Source organism: Chiloscyllium plagiosum, unplaced genomic scaffold (genome assembly GCF_037043375.1).
Source record: "Chiloscyllium plagiosum isolate Xiang-an unplaced genomic scaffold, Cpla_swu_hap1 HiC_scaffold_36, whole genome shotgun sequence".
In the NCBI taxonomy this organism is placed as follows: domain Eukaryota; kingdom Metazoa; phylum Chordata; class Chondrichthyes; order Orectolobiformes; family Hemiscylliidae; genus Chiloscyllium; species Chiloscyllium plagiosum.
The window spans coordinates 20,002,771-20,027,754 of NW_028270174.1; the positions used below are offsets into that span (position 1 = coordinate 20,002,771).

The 24,984-nt window shown below is 40.6% G+C and overlaps 1 protein-coding gene across 1 annotated transcript in view; it reads left to right on the forward strand.

Annotated features, from left to right (window-relative positions):
• The first annotated feature begins 51 nt into the window (after positions 1-51).
• Positions 52-24,984, forward strand: part of LOC122539420 (serine/threonine-protein kinase 32B-like) — a 357,967-nt gene continuing 333,034 nt past the window's right edge. The window contains exon 1 of the mRNA XM_043674242.2: positions 52-2,389. Coding sequence (XP_043530177.1) covers positions 2,320-2,389 — 70 coding nt within the window. The 5' untranslated portion in view covers positions 52-2,319. The remainder of the gene's footprint in view (positions 2,390-24,984) is intronic.

The following is a 24,984-nucleotide window of genomic DNA, read 5'->3' on the forward strand; positions in this document are numbered from 1 at the left end:
GACTGCAACCTGCCCTTCGAGTTCACTGTCTCTTTCCCCAAACCTCGGAATTGCACGGTCAGCGCCAGCGGCGTCCCTCCACCTCCAGAAGGGAAGATTCCCTCCTCCACGGCTTCTCTTTTATTATCGCAGACCCCACCCTCCCTTCCGACCACCCACAGGTCGGTCGGTGGGCCTTTACTGTGTGTGACTCAGTTCTTATATTTGACAGAGACGCTTAATTTGCCGTAAAGAGAATTTTTTTTTGGGGGGGAGGAGGTTGTTTGGTAGTGAAGGGTGCTAGGTAAATTCAATCGTTCTTAATGGAAAAATACTGCGTCCAGATCAAAGCGAGGAAGGATTTAGAGGGAGAAAATACGGTCAGAAAGGGATAGATGCAGTTAAGTGTTTAGTGAATGGGTGGGCTGGGGATTGTTGGGGGTGGTCTTCGAGAGACCTTGATGTCCATCTAGATCCCGGAGTCAGTCCTGCCCACCGACTCCCTGTGATGTGAATGAAGGAGCCTCGAGGCATGCACTCGGCAGTTCACTTACTCTGAACTTCAGCATGACTCAAGTACCCCAGCAGGACACACAAGATATCAGAAACAAAAACAAGGCTGAATAATGTTAATTGTTAACATTGACTGTTTCCCGCTCTCTCTCTCTCTACAGATGCTGCCAGAACAGCTGAGTTTATTCAGCACCTTGTTTTTATTTTCCAGTATCCGCAGTATTTTGCTTTATATATAAAAAACAGACAAACGTGGGGGTGAAATAAAGTTTTATTTATCAAACACTGCTCACCTGAGCTGACCTACATGTGACTGCAGTCCCATAGCAATACGACTAACCCTTAATTAACCTCTGGGCAAAAACAAATCCCAGGACTGATTTTATTTTGAAGTTTTGCGTTTAAAATGTATAGGCGAAAGTGGATCCTGCAGATGCTGGAGATCAGAGTCAAGGTTAGAGTGGTGCTGGAAAAGCACAGCAGGTCAGGCAGCATCCAAGGAGCAGGAAAATCGACATTTCGGGCAGTAGCCCTTCATCAGTTTAAAATGCAGGGTGTAATCCTGGAGAATAACTCGCTGGTGAGAGACTCGGAGGCAAAAGGAAAAATAAACACTGCTGGAATCCAAGATAGACAAGCAGGAGGCTGGAAGAACACAGCAAGCCCGGCAGCATCAGGAGGTGGAGCAGTCCACGTTTTAGGTGTAACCCTTCTTCAGGAGAGAGGTTCTGAGGCAGGGTCATCTACACAGATGCTGCCAGACCTGCTGAGCTTTTCCAGCAATTTCTGTTTTCTCACTGCTGAGAGAGGCGGCCGATTTAATCAATCAATCTCCTCAGATTCAACGTTAATTCTCCACTTCGCTGTTCCGGGGTTTTATCCTCCAGCCTCATTGTTCTTGTTTGGTGGGGTGAGGGGGCAGAGTCATATTAAGAACGGAACAATCACTCTTTCGACCCAAGTTTGAGATGACCTCATTTTAATTGGTAAAGCAAATAAAACATTGTTTCCCCAGTAAGGCTTAATTGACTTGCAACCATTCCCGAGATTGCTGGATATCACTCAGCATCCTCGCAACAGAGTGCAATCGACAAGCGTTGATTCCAACCCAGCAAGCTTTAAGAGTTAAAATATTATATCGAGAGTGAGAGGGCCCCCACTTCAGGTGGTTAGAAATATTGCCGAGGGACTGGCAGTGCAACACTTACATCCTTCAGCATCGGGCTCGGGAGCAAATGGGAAACTGCTGAACGTTTCTCGTGTTTTAATGTCTTTGTAAGTAAGTAGGAAATTCACCTGGGGCTAGCTGACCGTCAGTTTTCACCATGGTCTGTAGGTGTGCAGCATCTGGGAAAGACGAGCCTGGGGCTTGTAGTCTGTCCCTCACCGCCGAGCTCACTCCAGTTGGCATTAGCACTTGGAGACATTGAGGAATGCCCGTTTACTGGACAAGGTGGACTTTTAGCAACAGGCATTTCCCTCTTCCGCTGAGAATAAAATAACGAATGATTTAAAAAAAACCATCTATAGTCAACAATAAAAAAAACCTGTCTGTAACCTCGAAATGGTCGGACGTAGATGGATCGCTGTCAGTGTCTGGCTGGCGGCGAGATGATGTAAACCCACCGCATGGAAATAGTTGTAATTTAGACCATGTTGAAGCGAGAGCGATGGACTGGGGCGAGGCGCAGAGCCTTGTGTTTCACAGCAGCCACCCAGCAGCGAGGGGCCAGCACCGTCCTCTCGGAGCAGCACTGAAAGGGTTTTTCTGAAACGCTCCGGCTTTCTAGCGCCTCTCACTCCCATCGCGTCCAAGGTTCACGGGGTATGCGCAAGAGCAGGAATATGGGCGCCAATCACTCCCACAAAACACCGGTATTTGACGAGAATGAAGATGGTAAGAGCTTGTTTTTATTTCCCGCTATCTTTCACCTCACCCAGTGGAAACCACATTCTCTTCCCTCCCTATCTTTGGGGCGCCCACTTGCTACCTCTTTCATCGCTGTTCTGACCGTTCCAAGTCTCAACTTCTTGTAAGGCTGGAAGTACTTGCTTTTCTGCTCTATCTCTACATTTTGGTAGTTTTGACATTTAAGAAAAATACAATTTAACTTGTCCTCAGTACCGCTTACTGCACGAACACCCTAAATATTAAACTTTGGAATAATCTCTTTAATTTCCTCTTTAAAGTTAATCTGCTCTGATTTTAGGATCTATTTTAAAGCAACTCTTAAGGCTGTCAATATGTTCAGAGGCTGCCACAGATCAATTAATCTACAAGTGGCCAGCGAGTTCCTTTTGTTCCTTCTAAAGCGACTTTAACTTTCATTTAGAACATCGGTTCCGATGGACCTTTTTTTTAACATGGAGACGTGATTATCAATTAATTCATGGTGCGCTGGTAATTTTGTTCTGCATATGTAGGGAGGCAGGGATGTTGGTGCTCGTTTTATGGACCCTCCGTATAATCCAACTTGAATGCGAGCTCATCCAGGTAACATAGGACTTCAATCTAAACTTGAGCGGCCCTGTTGTTTGTAGCAAAACATTGCACAGTAAATAAACTCTACTCGCAAGAAATCATGTTCAAAGTTCCATTTAAGACGTGTTACATCAGCGCAGTATGGAGCTATTGTTCATGTAAACATTTCACAGTTTACGAACACACCAGTTTCTGCTAAAGTATGATGATTTAGTATCGTTCTGTGCTGTAGTTTGCTTGTTACTTTAAGAACAAGTTATTCTTCACTCGATTTTTTTTGACCAATAGACTAGACTGAAAATCTAATCTGTAGATCATTAAAAAAAACTTTATCAAATCGAGTTTGTGAACATTTTTGAATAACTAGCAGTGAATTAAAAACTGTTGTTTATCTGTCAGCACACTTTATTTGAAAAAGTGCTAATCTAGTCTTCAGTGGATGGTGGAGTATCAGTTATACTCAGACATAATCAAGTCGATTTTTAAAGCTGTTATCCTTCAGAAGGAAAAATGTCATCCAGCTCAGAGACTATAGAGCGTTGTTAATCAAAATTACCATAATACCATTGTTCGTTCACAAAGATTAATATTGTGAACATTTAAAGTTAATGTCTTAGGCTAGAAGGGAGAGACAAACACTGTCAAAGTGGGACTCTTATCGTGCTTCTCAATATATTGATGTAAAATAATTTAAATACAAGAATCCAAATGATCTTTGGTATAAATAATGAGCCAAGATATTTCTTAGAATGATTCAGAACATCTATGAATTTGAAAGGACAATATATTCAGCTTAACAATGCTTTTGTAATAACTACTAACCATGATTAATGAAAATAATTGTCCATTGAAATGCAAAGCCAATTTGAAGATTTATTTTTAGAACTAATATTGAAAAACTCACTTATTCTTGATGCATACAAAGGATTAACATTACCAATGACACAGTTCAAAAGTAAGATACCTCTATTTATCTTAGAGACAAGAGACTTTCCTCTGGGGACCATTAGTCTGTGGAATCCTCTTTGCCAAGAGATCAAGGCTGAGTTGTAGATTCTTGACTGAGGGAGTCAAAACGGTATAGGGAATAGACTCAAAAGCAGAGGCCACAGTCGGACCAACTACAACCTTACCAAATAGTAGAGCAGAATGAGTTCCGAATAAGGGTTACACCCGAAATGTTCACTTCTCCATCACCTGATGCTGCCTGGCTTGTTGTGTTCTTCCTGTCTCCTGCTTGTCTACTTTGGAGGGACTGAATGGCCCAATCATCCAGATTTGTATGGACGTACGTAACACTGGAGTGTCAGTGAATTACACTTGTATAGTAAGAAAACTGGTTTATTAAAAACCATTGTGATCATAATATAAATAAAATCAGTCATCACAATTCACAACATGATTATAGACAATCATTAAATTAATATGTATGATTTAAAAACTGCATAGTTCTGAATGTTTCAGAACACTAGACAAAACATGATCTTGCAGATTTCTTTAATTTATAGAATAAAAATGAAAAGGCAACTGCATTTTGTAATAAGATCCATAGATCATTTGTGTTAGAATGGGTTAATTCAATTCTGAAACATTTTCATACAGTTTATGAATTTTATAAAGATTGGGCTGTCTCACGATCAATTTATTCTATATTATTTGTGAAATAATGTCTTTTCTACTTAATTCCATTGCACATTTGCTTCCACGCAGTTGTGGTAAGAAATGATGACAATGGGAGTGGAATCTACAAATATTATAGTGAAGTTCAGACTGAGCTTTCTCTGCTTTTCAACAGAGGAAAGCACTTGGCCATTTGTGTCAGAGTAGCTTTGCTGTGTCTGACTCTGGATAGATTCAGTGCTTGTTTCTGAATGTTTGTGTATTTTTTTAAACTTATTAACCTGCTTTTTCTTGGTAGTGGTAGCACATGTAAAGTAGTTGGATGTATGTAAGAGTTGGAGAGAGGTGTGTTTCATTTGCCATTCATCTGTTTCTCGCTTGAATAATGGTCAGGTAGTGGAAGGGAAATCTGTTCAAGACTTTGTGAGCTATGTTCTTTATTTTGTGGTTCAATTTGTACCCGATCTCTTAGATAAAACAGAGGCTGAAGTAAATAAGAGACTGTTTATCATTCATGGGAGATCACATGTGACATCTTATTTGTATGAAAAATAAACAAACTATCCCTTCTTGACCTGTAGCACCCTTTGACAGAATTAATCACACCATCTTCTTCCAACACTGCTCCTCCATCATCCAGCTTGCTGGGACTACCCTTGCCATTTTCCATTCTTCACTGTCTAATCGTAGCCAGTTATTTATATCAATGGTTTCTCCTCCTGTTCCCACACAGTTACCTCCTGGTGTGGCCACCTCCCATATTTCATTTTACCTGCTGTCCCTCACCAACATCTGAAAATCCATATGTAGCACCCAACTCTACTGTTCACATTGATATCTTTCATTGCTTACCTGGTTTTTGAGTGTTGCCTGACAAGGTAGCAATTGCTGGAATGGACTAAACTTTTATAAGCAAGAAATAACTTCATAATATAAAGGGTCAAGTCTGACATGCCAACGAGACACTGTATACTTCTTCACACTCTCTTCTGGCAAGATGATGCCATAGAAAGTAAAGTTAATCCTTTCCTTCAGTAAACTCTGCCAATGTTCTTTAGCAGCACAGTGAGACCAAGAATATTATTACTGCATAGATGCAAATATTGCCCTGGAATAGCTTGGTTTATTGTGTGATTTTAGTTTGAAGCATAAACGTCATAACCCTTTAACGTCTGATATATTCAGTCCATTCATCAATGTCTTTATTATTATGACTAGTGAATTGAATTAGCTGAAGATTAGGTGTCTGCGATGGGCATTTTAGATGATTGAGATGGATCACCCATTCAATAATTCTAGCTCTAGATAATTGCAAGTGCATGAATCTTTTTTTTTACATCGGGACACAGGGACAGAAATCACTGGTCCTGTGCTGTTTCTTGCCCATGCCCCTGGCCGTACACAACAGGCTCCTGTTCACTGGGCTTTGATGTGCTTCCCCTCCCCTCACTGCCTATAATCTGAACCCTGTTGGCCCCATCATTGTTGTGGATGGAGCTGCTCAAGGAGTCTTTTCCTGTTAGTTATTTAATTATCCACCAGCATTTATAGCTCGATACAGCAGGATAATGAGTTTGAATCTGTCCCTTTGATTGAGGGAATACTTACGTTTGCAGTTGTTGTGGGTATGTTTGCCTACATTCACCCCTTCACCTAACACTACAGGCAATTTAGCCTGGCCAATTCACCTAACCTACACATTTTTGGACTGTGGAAAAAAACTGGAGCACCTGGAGGAAACCCACGCAGACACGGGGAGAATGTCCAAACTTGCTCGAGGTGGGAATTGAACCCAGGTCTCTAGTACTGTGAGGCAGCAGTGCTAACCACTGTGCCACCATGCCACCATGAGTTGTTTTCTCTATGGACAGTAAATGAGCCAGATGGGCTTTTTTCAAAAACAATCTGGTTGTTTTGTGGTTGTCATTACCGATAATAGCTTTTTTGAGTGTAATTTATTTAACTAATTGTATTTAAATCCCCCAACAGCCGTCATGGGATTTGAACACGTTTGTTTGGATCATCAGTCCTTTCTGTGCAAACGTAACCACTATGTTACCTTAGTTAGGTTTGAATTTATAACGTGTCATTCATGATTCTTAAACTCTCAAAACATTTTCAATATAACCCCTGACATCAATTGAAAGCTGTCGAGTGTGTGGTGCTGGAAAAGCACAGCAGGTCAGGCAGCATCCAAGGGGCAGGAGAATCGACGGCCATGGAACCATGTCTGTCTGTTGCTTCCTCTCTTCTTGCCCTTGTCTCAGTTATTGTATCTCAAATATGGGGGTTACTTTTCGCTGTATTTTAATGTTACCAATGCTAAAAATGTCAAGACAAAATACACCTATTGAAAGTATTTTAAGATAATTAAGCAATTTGATAGTGGAATGAGAGAAAAATTCTTTCCTCTAGTGAGTGCAACCAAAACAAACATCATCATAGGCTTAACTGGAGCTAAGCCATTCAGTGGTAGTCTCAGGAAAGACATAAAACAGAGTGAAATTCTTGAATAGGCTTCTTCTCTTCAGAATGGTGCTGAAGCTGCTGAGGGAACACAATTGAAGTTGAGATACAGATCAACCATGAGGAAGATAAAGGGCAAGGCAGATATAAAGGGCTGAATAGTCCGCTGCTGTTCCATTGAGCTGGCCTTTGAATCTGGTTCAGTGCTTCATTTTCAAATAGACTGCTGTTGATTGGTATTTCAGTCTGTCGGGGGAGCTTTCTACATGGCCAAGCATCTTAGGAATAATTCCAATGAGCAGAGTCCCTTTAATAAAGTCCTTGTCACATAATGAATAGGTTCTGATGATCTAGGCCTTCTAAGCAGAGATGCAGGTTTGCTGGAACAGGTGACAATGACAGAAATTTTGTCTATACAGTATTCCATTAGTTACACGGTGTTGTGAAAATAGGCACATCTCCAGCCACCTCTGAACTTCAATCTGTTGGAGTCATAGAGATGTACAGCATGGAAACAGACCCTTTGGTCCAACTTCTAGATTAGTGGTGCTGGAAGAGCACAGCAGTTCAGGCAGCATCCGAGGAGCAGTAAAATTGATGTTTCGGGCAAAAGCTCTTCAAACTTGTCCATGCCGACCAGATATCCTAACCTAATCTAGTCCCATTTGCCAGCACTTGGCCCATATCCCTCTAAACTCTTCCTATCATATACCCATCCAGATGCCTTTTAAATGTTGTAATTGTACCAGTCTCCACCACTTCCTCTGGCAACTCATTCCATAAATGCATCACCCCTGTGTGAAAATGTTGCCCCTTAGGTTTCTTATATATTTTTCCCCTGTCATCCTAAAACTATGCCCTCTAGTTCCGGACTCCCCTAGCCAGGGAAAAGACCTTGTCTAGTTACCCTATCCATGCCCCTCATGATTTTATATACATCTATAAGGTCACCTCTCAATCTTCGATGCTCCAGGGAAAATAGCCCCAGCCTATTGGTGACTTGGGAGAATAACCAAAGACTTATGATGCAGCCACAGTTTTTGTGAATCCCATTTTAGCCCCTTCCTGACCAAGAATTAAAGCCTTGATGTATCCCACCCTTCTGTATATAATATGCTTTAATATGGTCCTTGTGTGGGTGGATGGGCAGGAATTTCTGGGACCTTCTACTCTCTCTAACTATTGGGAGCCACATTTTAAAGCCACTTGGTCCGCATTTCTCTTTCTGATCCTGGGTGCCCACCCTCCAGCCTTGGAAAACCTGAAGATGGCTGAGCAAAGGCAGAAGGCAACTCTAATTTGGTGACCATCACCAAATCCGACCTATCACCCTCACCTTGACCTCTTTCCACCTATCACATTTCCAACTCCCCTCCTCCAAGTCCCTCCTCCCTACCTTTTATCTTCTCCTGCTGAACACTCTCTGCTCATTCCTGAAGAAGGGCCTGTGCCCGAAACGTCGAATCTCCTGTTCCCTGGATGCTGCCTGACCTGCTGTGCTGTTCCAGCAATAAAGTTTCAACTTTGATCTCCAGCATCTGCAGACCTCACTTTCTCCTCTTTGGTGACCATTCCCTTGAGTTCTTACTTTAGGGTGTGTCTGAGCACAGGGACACACTGCTTCCCAGGGATGCCCGTAAGAGAAATCCACCTGACAAAAACTATATGGGTGGGGCTGGCTCAGGTGGTTAATATACAATTGACCCAGAGGAGTGAGTGGATGCAGTGCACAAGAGGATGATTGATTTCTTCCAGTCTGCCAAAGTACCATTGTCTACTGATTCCTACGTGACCTTATATAAATTTGTTTTACCATAGTGAGTTTGCCATCCTACAGGATGGTCTCTCTCACCCTTGAATGACAGAAATGTCCATTAGCTTCCTCATGTTAAAAGACACCAGTTAGACATCATTCGTCCAACCCTGGATTAAGTGCAAAACCATGAAACTGCATCCCACACGTCTATCATGCATCATACCAAACGGGCCTACAGCTCACTCTGCAAACTAGGGCCCCCTTCCCCTTTTTTGTATTGTGCATCCTCCGAAACCCTCATCTGAAAAACTTCTTTACACAAGGTGGTGTTAAACATTACTGTCTTTCACCCTCTACCCTCATTTTTTATTTTAAGTATAACTTCCTCACCATAATTCTCTTAAATGTTTTTTTTTCCTTTGTGTTTTCCATTCCCCTCTATCTTTGACTATTCTTTTACTATCTCCTCTTTCCCTGATCCATGCTCCCTGGGGTCGCAATGTCCAGCTTCACCCTTACATCTCCATCATGTAGTTCTGCTGCATTTTGTCCCTTCCTGCACAACATTGTGGCCCCTACAACCTTCAGTCTCCCTATTGTTCTCTATAGCTGCACTCCACTTTACTTCTATCATTTCTCAGGATGATTCTAACAATTGTACCCTTTGAAGGACTATTTATTGCATTTTTCCTTTTCACTCAGCCTCCCTATTAGGTAGGGTCCCATTTGCCTGACCCAGTCAGGTTTGCTGAAATCAGTCAGTGTTGTTGCCTTGCATGGGTAAACTAGTCGACCCATTGAACTTCCATCCCTACACTTAAGTGTTGCATGATAGGATAGCACACACAATGAGTGAGATTTCTTATAAATGCTGGAGAGGCTTCAGTCTTAATATTCTGTTGGTGCAACTAAACATCCTTTTATTTTCAGTTGGCTGTGGGAGAGGGCAGGAAAGTGGATGTGCGGAGTGTCAGATCAACCATGGTCTTACTGTATGGTAGAGCAGGCTTGAAGGGCAGAATGGCTTACTCCTGTTCCTATTTCTTATGGTCTTGCAGTCAAAATGTTTGCGCCTCATCGAGGTTTATAAAATCATGAGGGGCACGGATAGGGTATATAAATAAAGCCTTTTCCCTGGGGTGGGGGAGTCCAAAACTAGAGAGCAAAGGTTTAAGGCAAAAGGAGAAAACGGACCTAAGGGGCATTTTTTTCACGCAGAGGATGGTGCGTATATGGAATAAGTTGCCAGAGGAAGTTGTGGAGGCTGGTACAATTGTAACATTTAAAAGGCATCTGGATGGGTATTTGATTAGGAAGGGTTTAAAGGGATATGAAACAAGTGCTGGTCTAGATTATGTTGGGATATCTGTTCGGCATGGACGAGTTGGACCGAAGGGTCTGTGTCCATGCTGTACATCTCTGTGCTCTATGTTAAAGGAACCTGTAGAACATATACATGCCTCTTGATTAATTAATGTTAACCATATTAATGACATTTAGCAAAATTTAAAAGATCTGGCTATTTAACTTTATATTGATTCGGAGATGCCGGTGTTGGACTGGGGTGTACAAAGTTAAAAATCACACAACACCAGGTTATAGTCCAACAGGTTTAATTGGAAGCGCCCTAGCTTTCGGAGCGACGCTCCTTCCACTACCACCTGATGAAGGAGCTTGTGCGCTTCTAATTAAACCTGTTGGACTATAACCTGATGTTGTGTGATTTTTAACTTTATATTGATTACTTAATCTCAGGTTCAGTTACTTATGAATCAAACTTAATTATTTTGGACTTGTTCCTCCAGTGGCAGCTTGTGAATTAAAAGCTGCTGTGACTGTGAACATGCATGTTTCTTGGTTAACACAATTGCACCTGAGAATGTCACTTCCTGTGTTAATGTGATAATGAGTATTCGTGACACGCTAATGAATGTTAAAGTGGTTCCTGTCCTTTGCAGTTCAGGAAATCCGAACTGCCTGGAAAGTTCTAAGAACTTAATAGGAAATTTTAACTGGTCATCAGGAAACTTACATTTGGCCTCCTGCCCAATTAACTCCATCCATCCACTCTTAAAAGTTCTGGGCAGGTTGCTCATTAACCCTTCTGACTGTAACATGGGATGTTTGCTGATCTTTACTCCATTGATAACTTATCAATATCTTTAAAATGTACAAAGTACACCAAATTATCTGAAGTATGCATCTGATATCTCAGACTTTGGTTATTTTCTTCCATTTTTAAATATGTTATCCTCTTTTTGGCATGGTAACACTTATCTGTAGAATTCCTACAGTGTGGAAGCAGGCCATTCAGCCCATTAAGTCCACACCGACCCTTGGAAGAGCATCCCACCCAGAAACACCCTTTCCCTGTAACCCTGCATTCCACATGGCCAATCCGCTTAACCTGCATATCTTTGGACCATGGGAGGAAACCAGAGCACCCGGACGAAAGCCATGCAGACACTGAGAATATGTAAACTTCATACAGATGGTCGCCCAAAGTTGGAATTGAACCTGCGTCCCTGGTGCTGTGAGGCAGCAGTGCCAGCCACTGTGCTGCCCCTATAAATGTAACTTGCTCTAATTTTTCTGTATGTACAAAAAACAAAGCTTGCAAAATAGTACAAGAATTAAGGTGTCAGCTTCAATTAATGGCTGACGGACTAGTTTTAAAGGTAAGTATGATTGGTAGTAAGATTCTATAGGCCAGCTCTCTATAACTTAACTGCATGTTAATAAAGAGGGAAGTGTGAAGGTGTAGAGAACTCCAAAAACACATTTGAACTGCTCCTGCTAAAGCAAGTCTAAAGTCAAAATTACAATGGGATTTGCAGCAAAACACATTTGGAAATGTGGTTCAAACTAATGAATAAACACTTTGTAAATGATCAATATCAATCGTGACCTATTGTTGGAATATACAACTCTAATGAGAGCATTTCTGTTCAGCATTATAGTGTTGCTTAAGAGATTGAGGTTGCAACATTTAAAAAGACTTTTTTACATCATTCCTTTAGTCACTATTTCTAACGACTTTAATCATATCCAAGAAATGCGCTGTCATTTGTGACCTTTGCTGTAACATTCCTACTGTAATATTTTTAATCCTTAATGATAGGTCTCTGTTGTCATGGCCTTTATAATTTTCGTTTCGATATGTTTCCCGATTAAGAGTCCTATCTAAATGTCATCAGCTAGCTATTAATGTGACACTCTGATATACATGCTGCATTTTTGATTTATAAAATGCAGTAACATGAAAGAAATTCCTTACTTTTGCAGTTTTTGTATTTAATATGGCTATTTTATTTCACATCACTTTCCTGTTTAGTTACTTATGAGTCAAACTTCCTTGAAGTTGCTCCACCAATGGCAGCTCGGGAAATAAAGCTGTCGAGTTGCCATGTTGTTCAGGATGGCCACTTTCCCTTGAAAGTTGTTGGTCCAGTCATAGGGTTAACAGCTCTGGAGCCTCAATCATGCTACTAGGGGTTGTGGCCACTGTTGAAGAAGGCAAGGGCCTGCAACATACAGCAGGCAGGCAGGCAGGTGCATTAGTAAGAGGGAAATGGATCTGGATGGGTTACTCTTCGGAGGGTCGGTGTAGACTGGTTGGGCTGAAGGGTCTGTTTCCACACTGTAGGTAATCTAATCTAATCTAAAAAAAGGTAAATAGAAAAATAATGCTACTGAGGAGGAGAATTGTCTCTGAGAAAATTGGTGGGTCCATGTTAGCTGCCTTTCCTTCACTGCTGGGATATAGAATTCCAAAGATTCACTACCTTTTTGAATAAATTTTCTCCTCATCTCAGTCCTAATTTATATGCCCCTTTGAGACAGTGTCCCCACATTTTAGATTTGCAGACCGACAGGTGCAAACTCTCAGCATCTACCCTATTGATCTCCTTCAATGGGATCACTTCTCATTCTTCAAACTCCTGAGGATTCAGACCCAATTTGCTGAGTCACTCGTAAGACAACCCCCTCCTCAGAAGGTCTAATCTATTGAATGTTTCTTTGCTCTGCTGCCACTGATACAAATACAGTTCCAACTCCTGTGGCTGGAATCTTGTCTGAAACCAATCTCACTGTTGGTAAAATGTCCTGATGCAGGAATGTGTTCTGTCTTGCTTACCCTCTCACCCTTAAATTTTGCTCCCCCATTTTGTTTCATCGTTTAGCAAGACAATAAACTTCTCCCCTTTAAATTCTCCTCACAACTTTCTTTCCTACTTACCTTTTCGAGTTGTATCCAAATGTATTAATAATACACTCAGGCTTTTCATCAATGTCCCTAATGTAGATTGCAAATAGGCAAGAATCCAGCAGTGATCCTTGTGGCACTCCAATAGTTACAGATTACCAACATAAAAATGATGACTCGTTTATCTTCACCCTCTGAGCAGGATTTCACATTGTCTTGACTGGTGGATGCAACGGCGAGAATGTTAAGAGACTATGGTGCAAGTGGCAACATCAAATATTGATCTTTCCCTTTGGAGTTTATAGAGTGAGTTCTGAATCTAATTAATGACCAGAGACAGACTGTGTTGTAAGTCTCACCCAGAACACTGCACTGATCTGGGCTGCTATCTGTCTCTGGTGCTGGGTGACCTACCTTGCCAGTCAGCAGGAAAAGCCTCCCTTCCTAAGGTCAACCATTTGTTGTCTCTACCATTTCCCAATTTTAATTTCCCTTTCTCATCCTCTAAGGAGCTGACTGCATGGCTGTTCTCTTCCTTCGGCTGTTCTCTTCCTTCTGAACTTGTTGAAGCCCCTACTATCTATTTCCTCCTCGCTGGCCTCAATCACGTGGTGCTATAGCTTTAAAATTAAACCAGTTGTTTTCTGTTGTGCACGTAAAACACAACATTCAATTTATTTAATACAACATTACTCCTGGAGGCACTGAAGTAACGGTTGGATATTGTAATGACTGGAAGGAGGTGTGGATCTTAGGATGCTTTTTTTCCTAGCTGAAAGGCATTTATTATTCACTTATAATTATGATCTTGTAATAGTTGGTGCCATGAGTAATAAAAAAAAGTGGAAAGAATTTTGCTGATCAGTGCTACTTGTAATTTGTCACGTTTACTAATCTCTCAGTAATATGCAAAATTGGTACCAGTCAGTTTTGTCTAAATGATTTACTGATCAAACTGTGCGCTTTTCCCAAAAAATTAATACTTTAAGTTTTCATTTTTTAGATCCAAAACTGAGCTTTTGCATGATCATTCACTTACAAAATTACATTGAGCAGTAAATCTCTTCCCCCTGCACTGTACTGAAGTGAAAGCTAACTAGATCCAGCCATGCAGTTGAACAATTTGATCATGAATTGATTGACAACGAGTATGAATTGTTTAATATGACTCCAGTCGTCTAAAACATTGTTCAATTCCATGATCACTTACTCCAATGAATCTCTCAGCCTCTTACACTATCTCTCATGCTTCAGTTTTGTTCTGAAAGTATGACTGATAAAAATGTAACTTTAAAAATGGCTGTGGTGCAGATTCCCAGTCAGTTATGTCCATGCTTGTTGGAAAGAGATATCAACTTCACCATCAGTTTAGAAAAGGATTGTGACTGAGTTTAACAAGAAGAAATTTCTTTTTCTGTTGTGAAGGTTGCTGGTGGATCTAGTGAAGCTATTATACTGGTGAGATCTTGATAGGCAGTTGCCAACACTGGATGCTACACTCCTTGAATGAATTAAGCAGCTTCATTGTGGATTATGAGGATTTCCCAATTCAGATTTGTCCCTCCCCACTTCTCATATTGAAGGACAGTTTTGTGATGTAGTGCACACGAACTCTTCCAACTCCTTCCATCGGGAAAAAGATACAGAAGCTTGAGCACATGCACCAAGAGGTTCGGGAGCGGGTTCTTCCTGATTGTTGCTGTTAGACTGCTGAATGGACCTCTCCAACTACAAATAATTTGATCTTGCTTTGTGCACCTCCTGTGCAGCCATTACCTATATTTCTCACTGTGTCTAAGCATCCTATGATCTGTATGTCCTTGTTTGCTATGATCTGCCTGTACTGTGCGCAAAACAAAATTTTTCACTGTACTTAGGTACATGTGACTACAATGTTCAAATCAACTTAAACTAATGGATGTGGAATTCTGTACACTTTTCAAGTCAGGTATGTGGTTCGGCTGGTATTTTATCCTTGGTTCCCAGACCCACGTTTTTGTGGCTATGGAGCTTTGTAACTGCCCCAGGGAATGCATGAGAAGGTTACACCTCCCTTGAAGCAGTAACCATGCCTATTGCAGCAGGAACAGGTCGTGTTGGAGATCTTCAGTTGAATAAGATCCAAGCTCAGAGCTAAGTGGATTTTGTGGTCTGACCAAAACTGCAGAGGTTCCTAAATTGAAGATGACTCTGCAGTAGTATTCAACTTTTCCAAATCTTTCCACAAATAACTCATCAATAGCAAAAACAATCTCAATCAAAATGGATCTAACAATGCTCTTGCAGCACGAAACTGCTTTCTCATGTGTCTATTCTGTGTGCTCTTTCAATTGCAGTGGCCTCCTCTTAGATTGGCAAGATGTTCTGAGATGGAAAATTGATTTAACATCAAAAGCTGTGGGAGGTTGAGAATTGCAACCCCACCTTTTATCATGAGCTGTTTCCCCTCCCCTTTAGAAAAAAGGGGAAATTGGACAGCATGATGTCACTCTGTACACCATTATACGAAATGCAGTTCAAATAATACAAGCCGTTCCTTAATGGGGATGAGGTGATGTTACCAAGGCTGCCTCCTTTCATTAGCCTGTGTCATTTTCTCAATGAACCTCTGATCAAAAATTTGTTTCCCTTTGGCAACATGAAATTAATGAAGTATTATTTAAGTGTGAGGATATTTATATCCTGATGCAGCAGCAATCGAAAGATTATTGAAGTGAGTCATAGTGAAGTGAATTGTAAAGAAATCAGATAGCAGGTTGATTGGATTTTCATCTTTCCTTGGTTTTATCTGAGGTAGACAACCAATATGCAGAATTAATAATATCCAGAGCCCATCATAAGAGAAATACAGAAATGTTTTAGAATGAAATTGAACTGATTCTTAATGACGTACCAGCAATGACTGAAGCTGCAATTAAATTACATTTCTGGCAGTTAATCCATTGATAAGGAAAATCCAGGTGAGTATCTTTCCCCATTCTAAATTGATTCTTTCGTTTTCCTGAACTAAAGAATTTGGATATAAAAAGGTATTTCAGCTTCTTGAAAATTGCTCGAGTTCAAAATGAACAATCACAAAGCACTGCTCTTATCTTTTGTTTTAAAAAAGAAAATTGTGCATAAAAATTAAATATGTACCTAAAGATCACTAATTTAAGTAAGACCAATCATTTAGTTTCCAACATGAATGTTGATAATAGAAATCAAACACAAAAGTGCTGATTTAAATATCTCAGCAATGCATGCGGACAAAAATGACATAATGTCACTGTAAATTAATAGTCCTTATGGTATATTATGCATAATCTGACATTGTTTTATATATTAAAAAGCTTCTGAATCACCAGCAATGCCATAAGGTATTTAAATATCCAGTATATTTGAAGTGTGCCATGGCAGATGTGTAAATAATGTATGTAACCCATTCCCCATGACACACGTTTGATGCTTTGCAAGATATATTTGGTACATTTCTCAGACATTAAATCCATTTAAACATCAGCTGTTATAAACACTTGGAAATCATTACAACTCCACTTTGAAATTTTCAAACACTTCACACAAATTTTGAATTTCTTTCATTTTTCCCTTTTTTGTAATTGGCATATTTTATGAATGTTAGTTGATTCACTGAAGCTGACCTTTGCTTTGTGAATTTGGCAGTGAATTGGCGGGCATTTACATTATGCCCACCCAGTCCCGGTGTCCATTGGCTGTAACTGATTTTTGATTGGACACCACTGGTGTCCAAGCACATCCGCTTGTGACCCTCCTAAAACCTGTACTTGAGCTTTCCAGCAGGCCAGAATGGTGTTATCTCTGACTGTCAACGAGACAGTCACTCTAAGTTTCTGTTATTTGCTCCTACCATGCAGAAGCAGGCAATATTAGCACCATCGCACTGTTTGTCATCCATCTTTGCTTCAGAAGGGTGAGTTTTGTTTTGCTTTAATTCACTTACAGGCCATGGGCATTGACTGGGCCAGTGTTTATTGCATATCCCTAGCTGCCCTGCAGGAAGTGGTGTTAAGTTGCTGCAATCCATATGCTGTCTGTAACACTGTCAGGGAGAGAATTCCAGGCTTTTCTTCGCTGACACAGAAGGAAGGGTGATATATTTCCAGTCAGAATTGTGAACAGCTTGGAGAGGAATTTGTGGGTGATCTTCCCATATATGTGCTACCCTTGACCTATTAGATGGAAATGATTGAGGCTTTATAAAGGTGCTGTCTAAGGATCTTTGGTGAATTTCTGCAGTGCATCTTGTAGATCATACACACTGTTGCTACTGAGCACGGATAGTGGAGGCAGTGGATGCTTGTGGATGTGGTGCCAATCAAGCAGTCTGCTTTTTCCTGGATAGTGTCAAGCTTCTTGAGTGATCCACGTAAGTGGGGAGTACTCCATTACATTCCTGACATGTGCTTTATAGACAGTGGATAGGCTTTGGGAAGTTGGGAAGTGAGTTACTCACTGCAGGATTCCTAGACTCTGACCCGCTCTTGTAGTGACTATACATTTATATGGCTGTTCCAGTTCAGATTCTCATCCATGGTAACCCATACAATGTTGAGAGTGGAGGATGAGGATCAGAATGAGAAGAGAGGACTTCATTGCCATCTTTCTGAGCGTAGAGAAGCAGGAGGAGAACACATAAGGATTTGTCAGGCCTGTGAGTTTCTCAATGGTTACATGATGCAATCGACTGCATGCACATAGCTCAAAGGGTTCCACATGTGAATGGGGTGGTTCCATAATGTGAAGGCTACTTTGATGTAAGGATCACTGCCTGGTAAACTTTGATCTTTTATGTTGAGACAAACTGCAATCTTTCTCAGAAACCTGTGGCTGAGCCTGTCAATTCTGAACTTGCTTCTGTTCTGCACTGGGTGAGTTCGTTTGTGAACGTGATGTTGTTGAAATGGCTGCTTCCAAGATAATAGAACTCCTGACATGAATTGATGGGTTTATTGATAACTGTGACGATGGGGCCTTGAGCCTGTGGCTAAAGGCAGGTTAGTCCAAAGTCTGTCATTTTCAGGTTTGTTGTAAAAATACAGCATTCTGAGGCTTGGGCAAAGCTGGAGCAGCTGATGCTCTCTTGACTGTGTGCTATTAGAGCCTGGAAACTGGAGTGAAAAATACAACCATGAGCAGATCCAAAATGAGATGATGTCTCTGTGAAAAACAAACAGCATTTTGAGGAGATTGGGATTGAACCCTTTAGGACAAGTGGGCACTCTGCAAAGCCAGTGCCCCCACAAAGTAATATTTGCAAAGCAGAAATATAGCTCCCTCTAAAGAACTATAATCTCTGAGACCCACACAAGCATGTTGCCAGGGTTAGAGGATGTGAGCTATAGGGGGAGGCTGAATAGGCTGGGGCTGTTTTCCCTGGACCGTCGAAGGCTGAGGGGTGACCTCATAGAGGTTTATAAAATCATGAGGGGCATGGATAGGATAAATATACAAAGTCTTTTCCCTGGGATGGGGGAGTCCAGAACTAGAGGGCATAGGTTTAGGGTACGAGGGGAAAGATATAAAAGAGGCCTAAGGGGCAACATTTTCATGCAGAGGGTTGTGCGTGTATGGAATGAGCTGCCAAAGGAAGTGGTGGTACAATTGCAGCATTTAAAAGGCATCTGGATGGGTATCTGAATAGGAAGGGTTTATAGGGATATGGGCCAAGTGGTGGCAAATGGGACTCTATTAGCTGGGATATCTGGTCGGCATGGACGAGTTGGACTGAAGGGTCTGTTTCCATGCTGCACATCTCTGACTCTATGACCCTATGTAGCATAATACCTATACATTAAAAAAGAGGCTTACCAGAATTGTTCTCCTATTTGACTTTTCCAAAATGTTTTTGCAAGAACTTACGTCCAAGAAACATTAAAATGTACATCAGCAAAAATATATCGAATACAAATTTGGCAAGATAAACATTATAAACATTGGGAGAAAGTGAGCACTGCAGATGCTGGAGATCAGAGTTGGAAGTGTGGTGCTGGAAATATACAGCAGGTCAGGAAGCATCAGAGGAGCAGGAGAATCAACATTTCAGGCATAAGCCCTTCAGCCCTTCACCAAGCCATTCCTGATGAAGATTTGCTCCTTCACAGACAGGTACAGAAATCTAATCAAAAATCTAATCAAAAATTGGAATTTTGGTAGATTTTCAACCTAGGAGAGACTAACTAAAGGTCATCATCTAGGAAAAAGAATCCAGCAGCCAGGAAAGCAAAGCAAAACTATAAAATTGTATTATCAAAAGACAAGAACAATATTTTACAAATAAATATCAAAAATGAAACATTAAAATAGTAATGGAACCAGAAGGGATGCACAAAATAAACTCTCAATGACAGAAACGTGTCACAGTTACTTAGCTAAGTCACAGTATTGATGTAATAGTCGAAGAGGAGACAAAAAAGGTTGATATGACATTTAAGACAATGACAAGATAATTGATAACTAATCAAATTCAGGAAGTATACCACTCCCTGTTTAGATTAATTTCATGCTTGCACAATAAAATGTTGAAAGAGATAGCAGAAATACTTCAACAAACAAACACATGCAAAATATATTGGAAAGTAAATAATACAATAAGACTTGTGGACAACTAAATAACCTCTATATAAAGAGGTTTTAAAAAGAATATTTGAAGAATTCCGCCAGTAAGCTTAATTTTTATGAAATATGATGAACTCAAAAACATAGCATGTACAGGAACAGACAATATAATAAGTGCAGTGAGTACAGATTTTCATTGGTACATTCCATTTAGGCTCATGACTAAACTGGTGGAGCCAGGCACAAGGAGCATTACACAGCAAGAGGGTGACAAAACTGCCACTGAAAAATTGAGGGTAGTCACTAAGTGTTGTATCAATTAATACTTTAAAGGGTTAACTGACATTGAGATACTCCATCCATCAGGATATAAATTGGGGTGGGGTGGGGGGGGGGGGGGTGGTGAATCACTGTTGCAAGATAATAGTAATGTAGACTTTTAAATAGAGCCCAGATGTCTCTTGAGGTATTTGGGTAATACAATGTAATGTAAACAGCTATTAAGTAATATGTAACAAACCTATTCCATATATCAAAACAGTCCCACTTCTACCAAAGACTTTGTGGTATCTGTAACACCAGTTCAAGGATTGGCAGTGAATTACCCCAAAGCATCTCTCTCGGAAGGTTCAGGTGGACATGTTTACAACATAAATCCACGTGGATATTTTAATGTGAACCAACTTAAATTGGTAAAAGGTGTTCCAAAGGATTACTGTTGGGATCACTGTTGTTAATTTACCTAAATAACTATGACTCATCAGAATTACATTTTCAAAACTTTCAGTTTGTCAAAGTGGGTACTATTGTTACCACTGAAGAATAGTGAAACAAATTATAAAATTCAATTAAGAATGAGCATCTAAATGAATTTCAATGAAAGTAAATGTGAAGTTGTGTCTTTTGATAGGACAAGCAAGGAGACCGGTTACTGCTTAGAAAATCAGAGTCCAAAAGTGGAATTGTAGATGTGTGCAGATGCAAATCACGCAGGTGAGATAAAAGCAGCACAGGTTAATAAGGGCATTGTTTTAAAAAAAACCTTCATTTTTGGAAACATAAAGTTGAAAAGTAGAAATGTTCGACTAAACTTGTATAGAATTTGGCTAGATTATATTTGGAGTGCTGTGAACAGGTTTGGTCGCTACATTGCAAAAAGAATATCAATATTCTGAAAAAGTGTAAAAAAGAATTTACTGTTTTTACACCTTTCAGGATAGATTGTACTGGCTGGGCCTCTTTGCTTTGTAATAGAAGCCTAAAAAGTGGAAGTGTTTGACAAGAATTTACATGGTAACAATGTGTTTCCATTTGATGGGTAGATCAAAACTGAGGGCATAAATGTAAGAATGTCACTATCCAGTTAGGAGTTCAGGGGAAATGTCTTCAACCAGAAAGTTTTTCTTAAAAAAAAACAGTGCAACTTTCTGTGAAATGAAGCATTTGAGGCAAGTATTGTAAATAGAACATGGGTAAAGGACAGCTAGATTAGTACGCAATGAATTGAACGAAAGCCAACAAAAGTTAGTCGGAGACTTTTGTTCTTCATTAATGTTAGCATAAATGTTTTGAGTTAAATAGTCTGTGCAATATGTTTATTTCTGTATAGTTTATTGCACCGAGTAAATGACAATCCAAGGACCGGGGTAGCAAGAAGAAAAGGATGTGTTTATACATTAGAGACCAAACGTCTTTTATTGTAAGTACGATTGATCTGATTTCTTTTGATTAAAAAGTTTCCCACTTTCATTTAGCTACAATGTAGTAAACGTTTGTGTTTGAATCACAATATTACTTTTAGGCAATATCCCTTTTAGGTTTGAACAAATTCATCTCCCCTACAATGAAAAAAATTATAGTTGAAAGAGAATGCTATGTGGCATACGTCATTACTCATTATCTGTTTATTATTGGCTGAAATCTCTCCTGCATTCATGGAAGAACTTGAACAAAGATTAGAAAAATTAATTTTTTTTCAAATACTAAGAATAAAAACTGCTGATTTAAATTATTAAATGACTTAAATTAGTATATTCAGAATGAGGACAGCTCCCCTGCCCAATTTGAGTTCATCTTTTGAAGAATTCTTTCTTGCTTGGTTGAAGAGAGAATTGTAATAATAGAAGGAATGTTGCTTTGAAATGGCAAGGCATTATTTTAAAGCATTGTAGTTATCTATTGATTACATGTACACAAGATCAAATGCAAATGTTATTTTGCAGCCATATTCTATTTGGAGAATAAAATTTGTTACTTCAGAATATGCATCAAAATCAAGCCTCACTGTTTCCAATATGTCCATATATTAATGTGGCTCCTCCATGCTTGAGGTTGTACCTGTACATTCCATTAGGAGATGGAAATTTCTTAACATCCATTGTAAATTAATTCTATTTGTGTGAGAGTAGCCAGCACTTAGTTTAGAAAACTCTCCAAGACAGCCTTTCAAATTGGGAAGGTGGCCATAATCAAAAACCTCTCTCATTCCCAATTATAACCTCTTCCAACCTCTTCTGTTGGGCAGAAGAGGTTGGAAGACATAAAAGCTGAAACACGCCAACAGACTCGAGGACAGCGTCTTCCCTGCTGTTATCAGACTTCTGAATGGACCTCTTCAAATTTAAATTTAAATGTTGATCTCGCTCTGTGCCATATCTCTGCAGCTGTAACATTGTATTCTTTGTTCTGTCCTAGTTCCCTAGTGCATGTTGCACAGTATGATCTGCCTGTACTGCATACAAAACAAAACGTTTCACTGTACCTAGGTACATATGACAATAATAAATTAAACATTCACTGGCTTAATCTTAGAGTCATAGCGATGTACAGCATGGAAACAGACCCTTTGGTTCAACCCATCTGTGCCGACCAGATATCCCAACCCAATCTAGTCCCACCTGCCAGCACCTGGCCCATATCCCTCCAAACCCTTCCTGTTCATATACCCATCCAAATGCCTATTAAATGTTGCAATTGTACCAGCCTCCACCACTTCCTCTGGTAGCTCATTCCATACACTTAACCACTCTCTGTGTGAAACAATTGCCCCGGAGGTCTCTTTTATATCTTTCCCCCCTCACCCTGAACCTATGCTCTCTAGTTCTGGACTCCCCAATCCCAGGGAAAAGACTTTGCCTATTTATCTTATCCATGTCCCTCATAATTTTGTAATCCTCTATAAGGTCACCCCTCAGCCTCCGACGCTCCAGGGAAAACAGCCCCAACCTGTTTAGCCTCTCCCTATAGCTCAAATCCTCCAACCCCTGGCAACCCTTTCAAGTTTCATAACATCTTTCCAATAAGAAGACGATCTGAATTGCATGCAAAGTTCCAAAAGTGTCCTAACCAATGTCCTGTACAGCCCCAACATGACCTCCCAATTCCTATACTCAATGCTCTGACTGATAAAGGAAAGCATACCAAACGCCTTCTTCACTATCCTATCTACCTTCAACTCCACTTTCAAAGAGCTATGAACCTGCACTCCAAGGTCTCCTTGTTCAGCAACACTCCCTAGGACCTTACCATTAAGTGTATAAGTCCTGCTAAGATTTGCTTTACTAAAATGCAGCCCCTTGCATTTATCTGAATTAAACTCCATCTGCCACTTCTCAGCCTCTTGGCCCACCTGGTCCAGATCCTGTTGTAATCTGAGGTAAACCTCTTCACTGTCCATTACACCTCCAATTTTGGTGTCATCTGCAAACTTACTAACTGTACCTCTTATGCTCACATCCAAATCATTTATGCAAATGACAAAAAGTAGAGGACCTAGCACCAATCCTTGTGGCACTCCACTGGTCACAGGCCTCCAGTCTGAAAAACAACCCTCCATCACTACCCTCTGTCTTCTACCTTTGAGCAAGTTCTGTATCCAAATAGCTAGTTCTCCCTGTATTCCATGAGATCTAACCTTGCTAATCAGTCTCCCATGGGGAACCTTGTCGAATGCCTTACTGAAGTCCTTGGAGTGCAGGTTCATTGCTCCTTGAAAGTGGAGTCGCAGGTAGATAGGATAGTGAAGAAGGCGTTTGGTATGCTTTCCTTTATTGGTCAGAGTATTGAGTACAGGAGTTGGGAGGTCATGTTGCGGCTGTACAGGACATTGGTTAGGCCACTGTTGGAATATTGCGTGTAATTCTGGTCTCTTTCCTATCGGAAAGATGTTGTGAAACTTGAAAGGGTTCGGAAAAGATTTACAAGGATGTTGTCAGGGTTGGAGGATCTGAGCTACAGGGAGAGGCTGAACAGGTTGGGGCTGTTTTCCCTGGAGTGTCGGAGGCTGAGGAGTGGTACGTGTATGGAATGAGCTGCCCGAGGACGTAGTGGAGGCTGGTACAATTGCAACATTTAAGAGGCATTTGGATGGGTATATGAATAGGAAGGGTTTGGAGGGATATGGGCCGGGTGCTGGCAGGTGGGACTAGATTGGGTTGGGATATCTGGTCGGCATGGATGGGTTGGACTGAAGGGTCTGTTTCCATGCTGTACACCTCGATGACTCTATGACTCTACTTCCTTTATACTCTTCTAAGGATTCACTCGATCTATCCTATCTATACCTGACATATGCTTCCTTCTTTTTCTTAACCAAACCCTCAATTTCTTTAGTCATCCAGCATTCCCTATACCTACCAGCCTTTCCTTTCACTCTAATAGGAATTACTTTCTCTGGATTCTCGTTATCTCATTTTTGAAGGCTTCCCATTTCCCAACCATCCCTTTACCTGTGAACATCTGCCCCCAATCAGCTTTTGAAAGTTCTTGCCTAATACCGTCAAAATTGGCTATCCTCCAATTTAGAACTTCAACTTTTAGATCTGGTCTATCCTTTTCCATCATTACTTTAAATCTAATAGAATTATGGTCACTAGCCCCAAAGTGCTCCCCCACTGACACCTCAGTCACCTGCCCTGCCTTATTTCCCAAGAATAGGTCAAGTTTTGCACCTTCTCTAGTAGGTACATCCACATACTGAATCAGAAAATTGTCTTGTACATAGTTAACAAATTTCTCTCCATCTAAACCCTTAACACTATGGCAGTCCCAATCTATGTTTGGAAAGTTACAATCCCCTCCCATAACCACCCTATTATTCTTACAGATAGCTGATATCTCCATAAAGTTTGTTTCTCAATTTCCCTCTGACTATTAGGGGGTGTATAATATAATCTCAATAAGGTTATCATCCCTTTCTTATTTCTCAGTTCCACCCAAATAACTTCCCTGGATGTATTTCTGGGAATATCCTCCCTCAGCACAGCTGTAATGCTATCCTTTAACAAAAATGCCACTCCCCCTCTCTCTTGCCTCCCTTTCTATCCTTCCAGCATTTGTATCCTGGAACATTAAGCTGCCAGTCCTGCCCATCCCTGAGCCATGTTT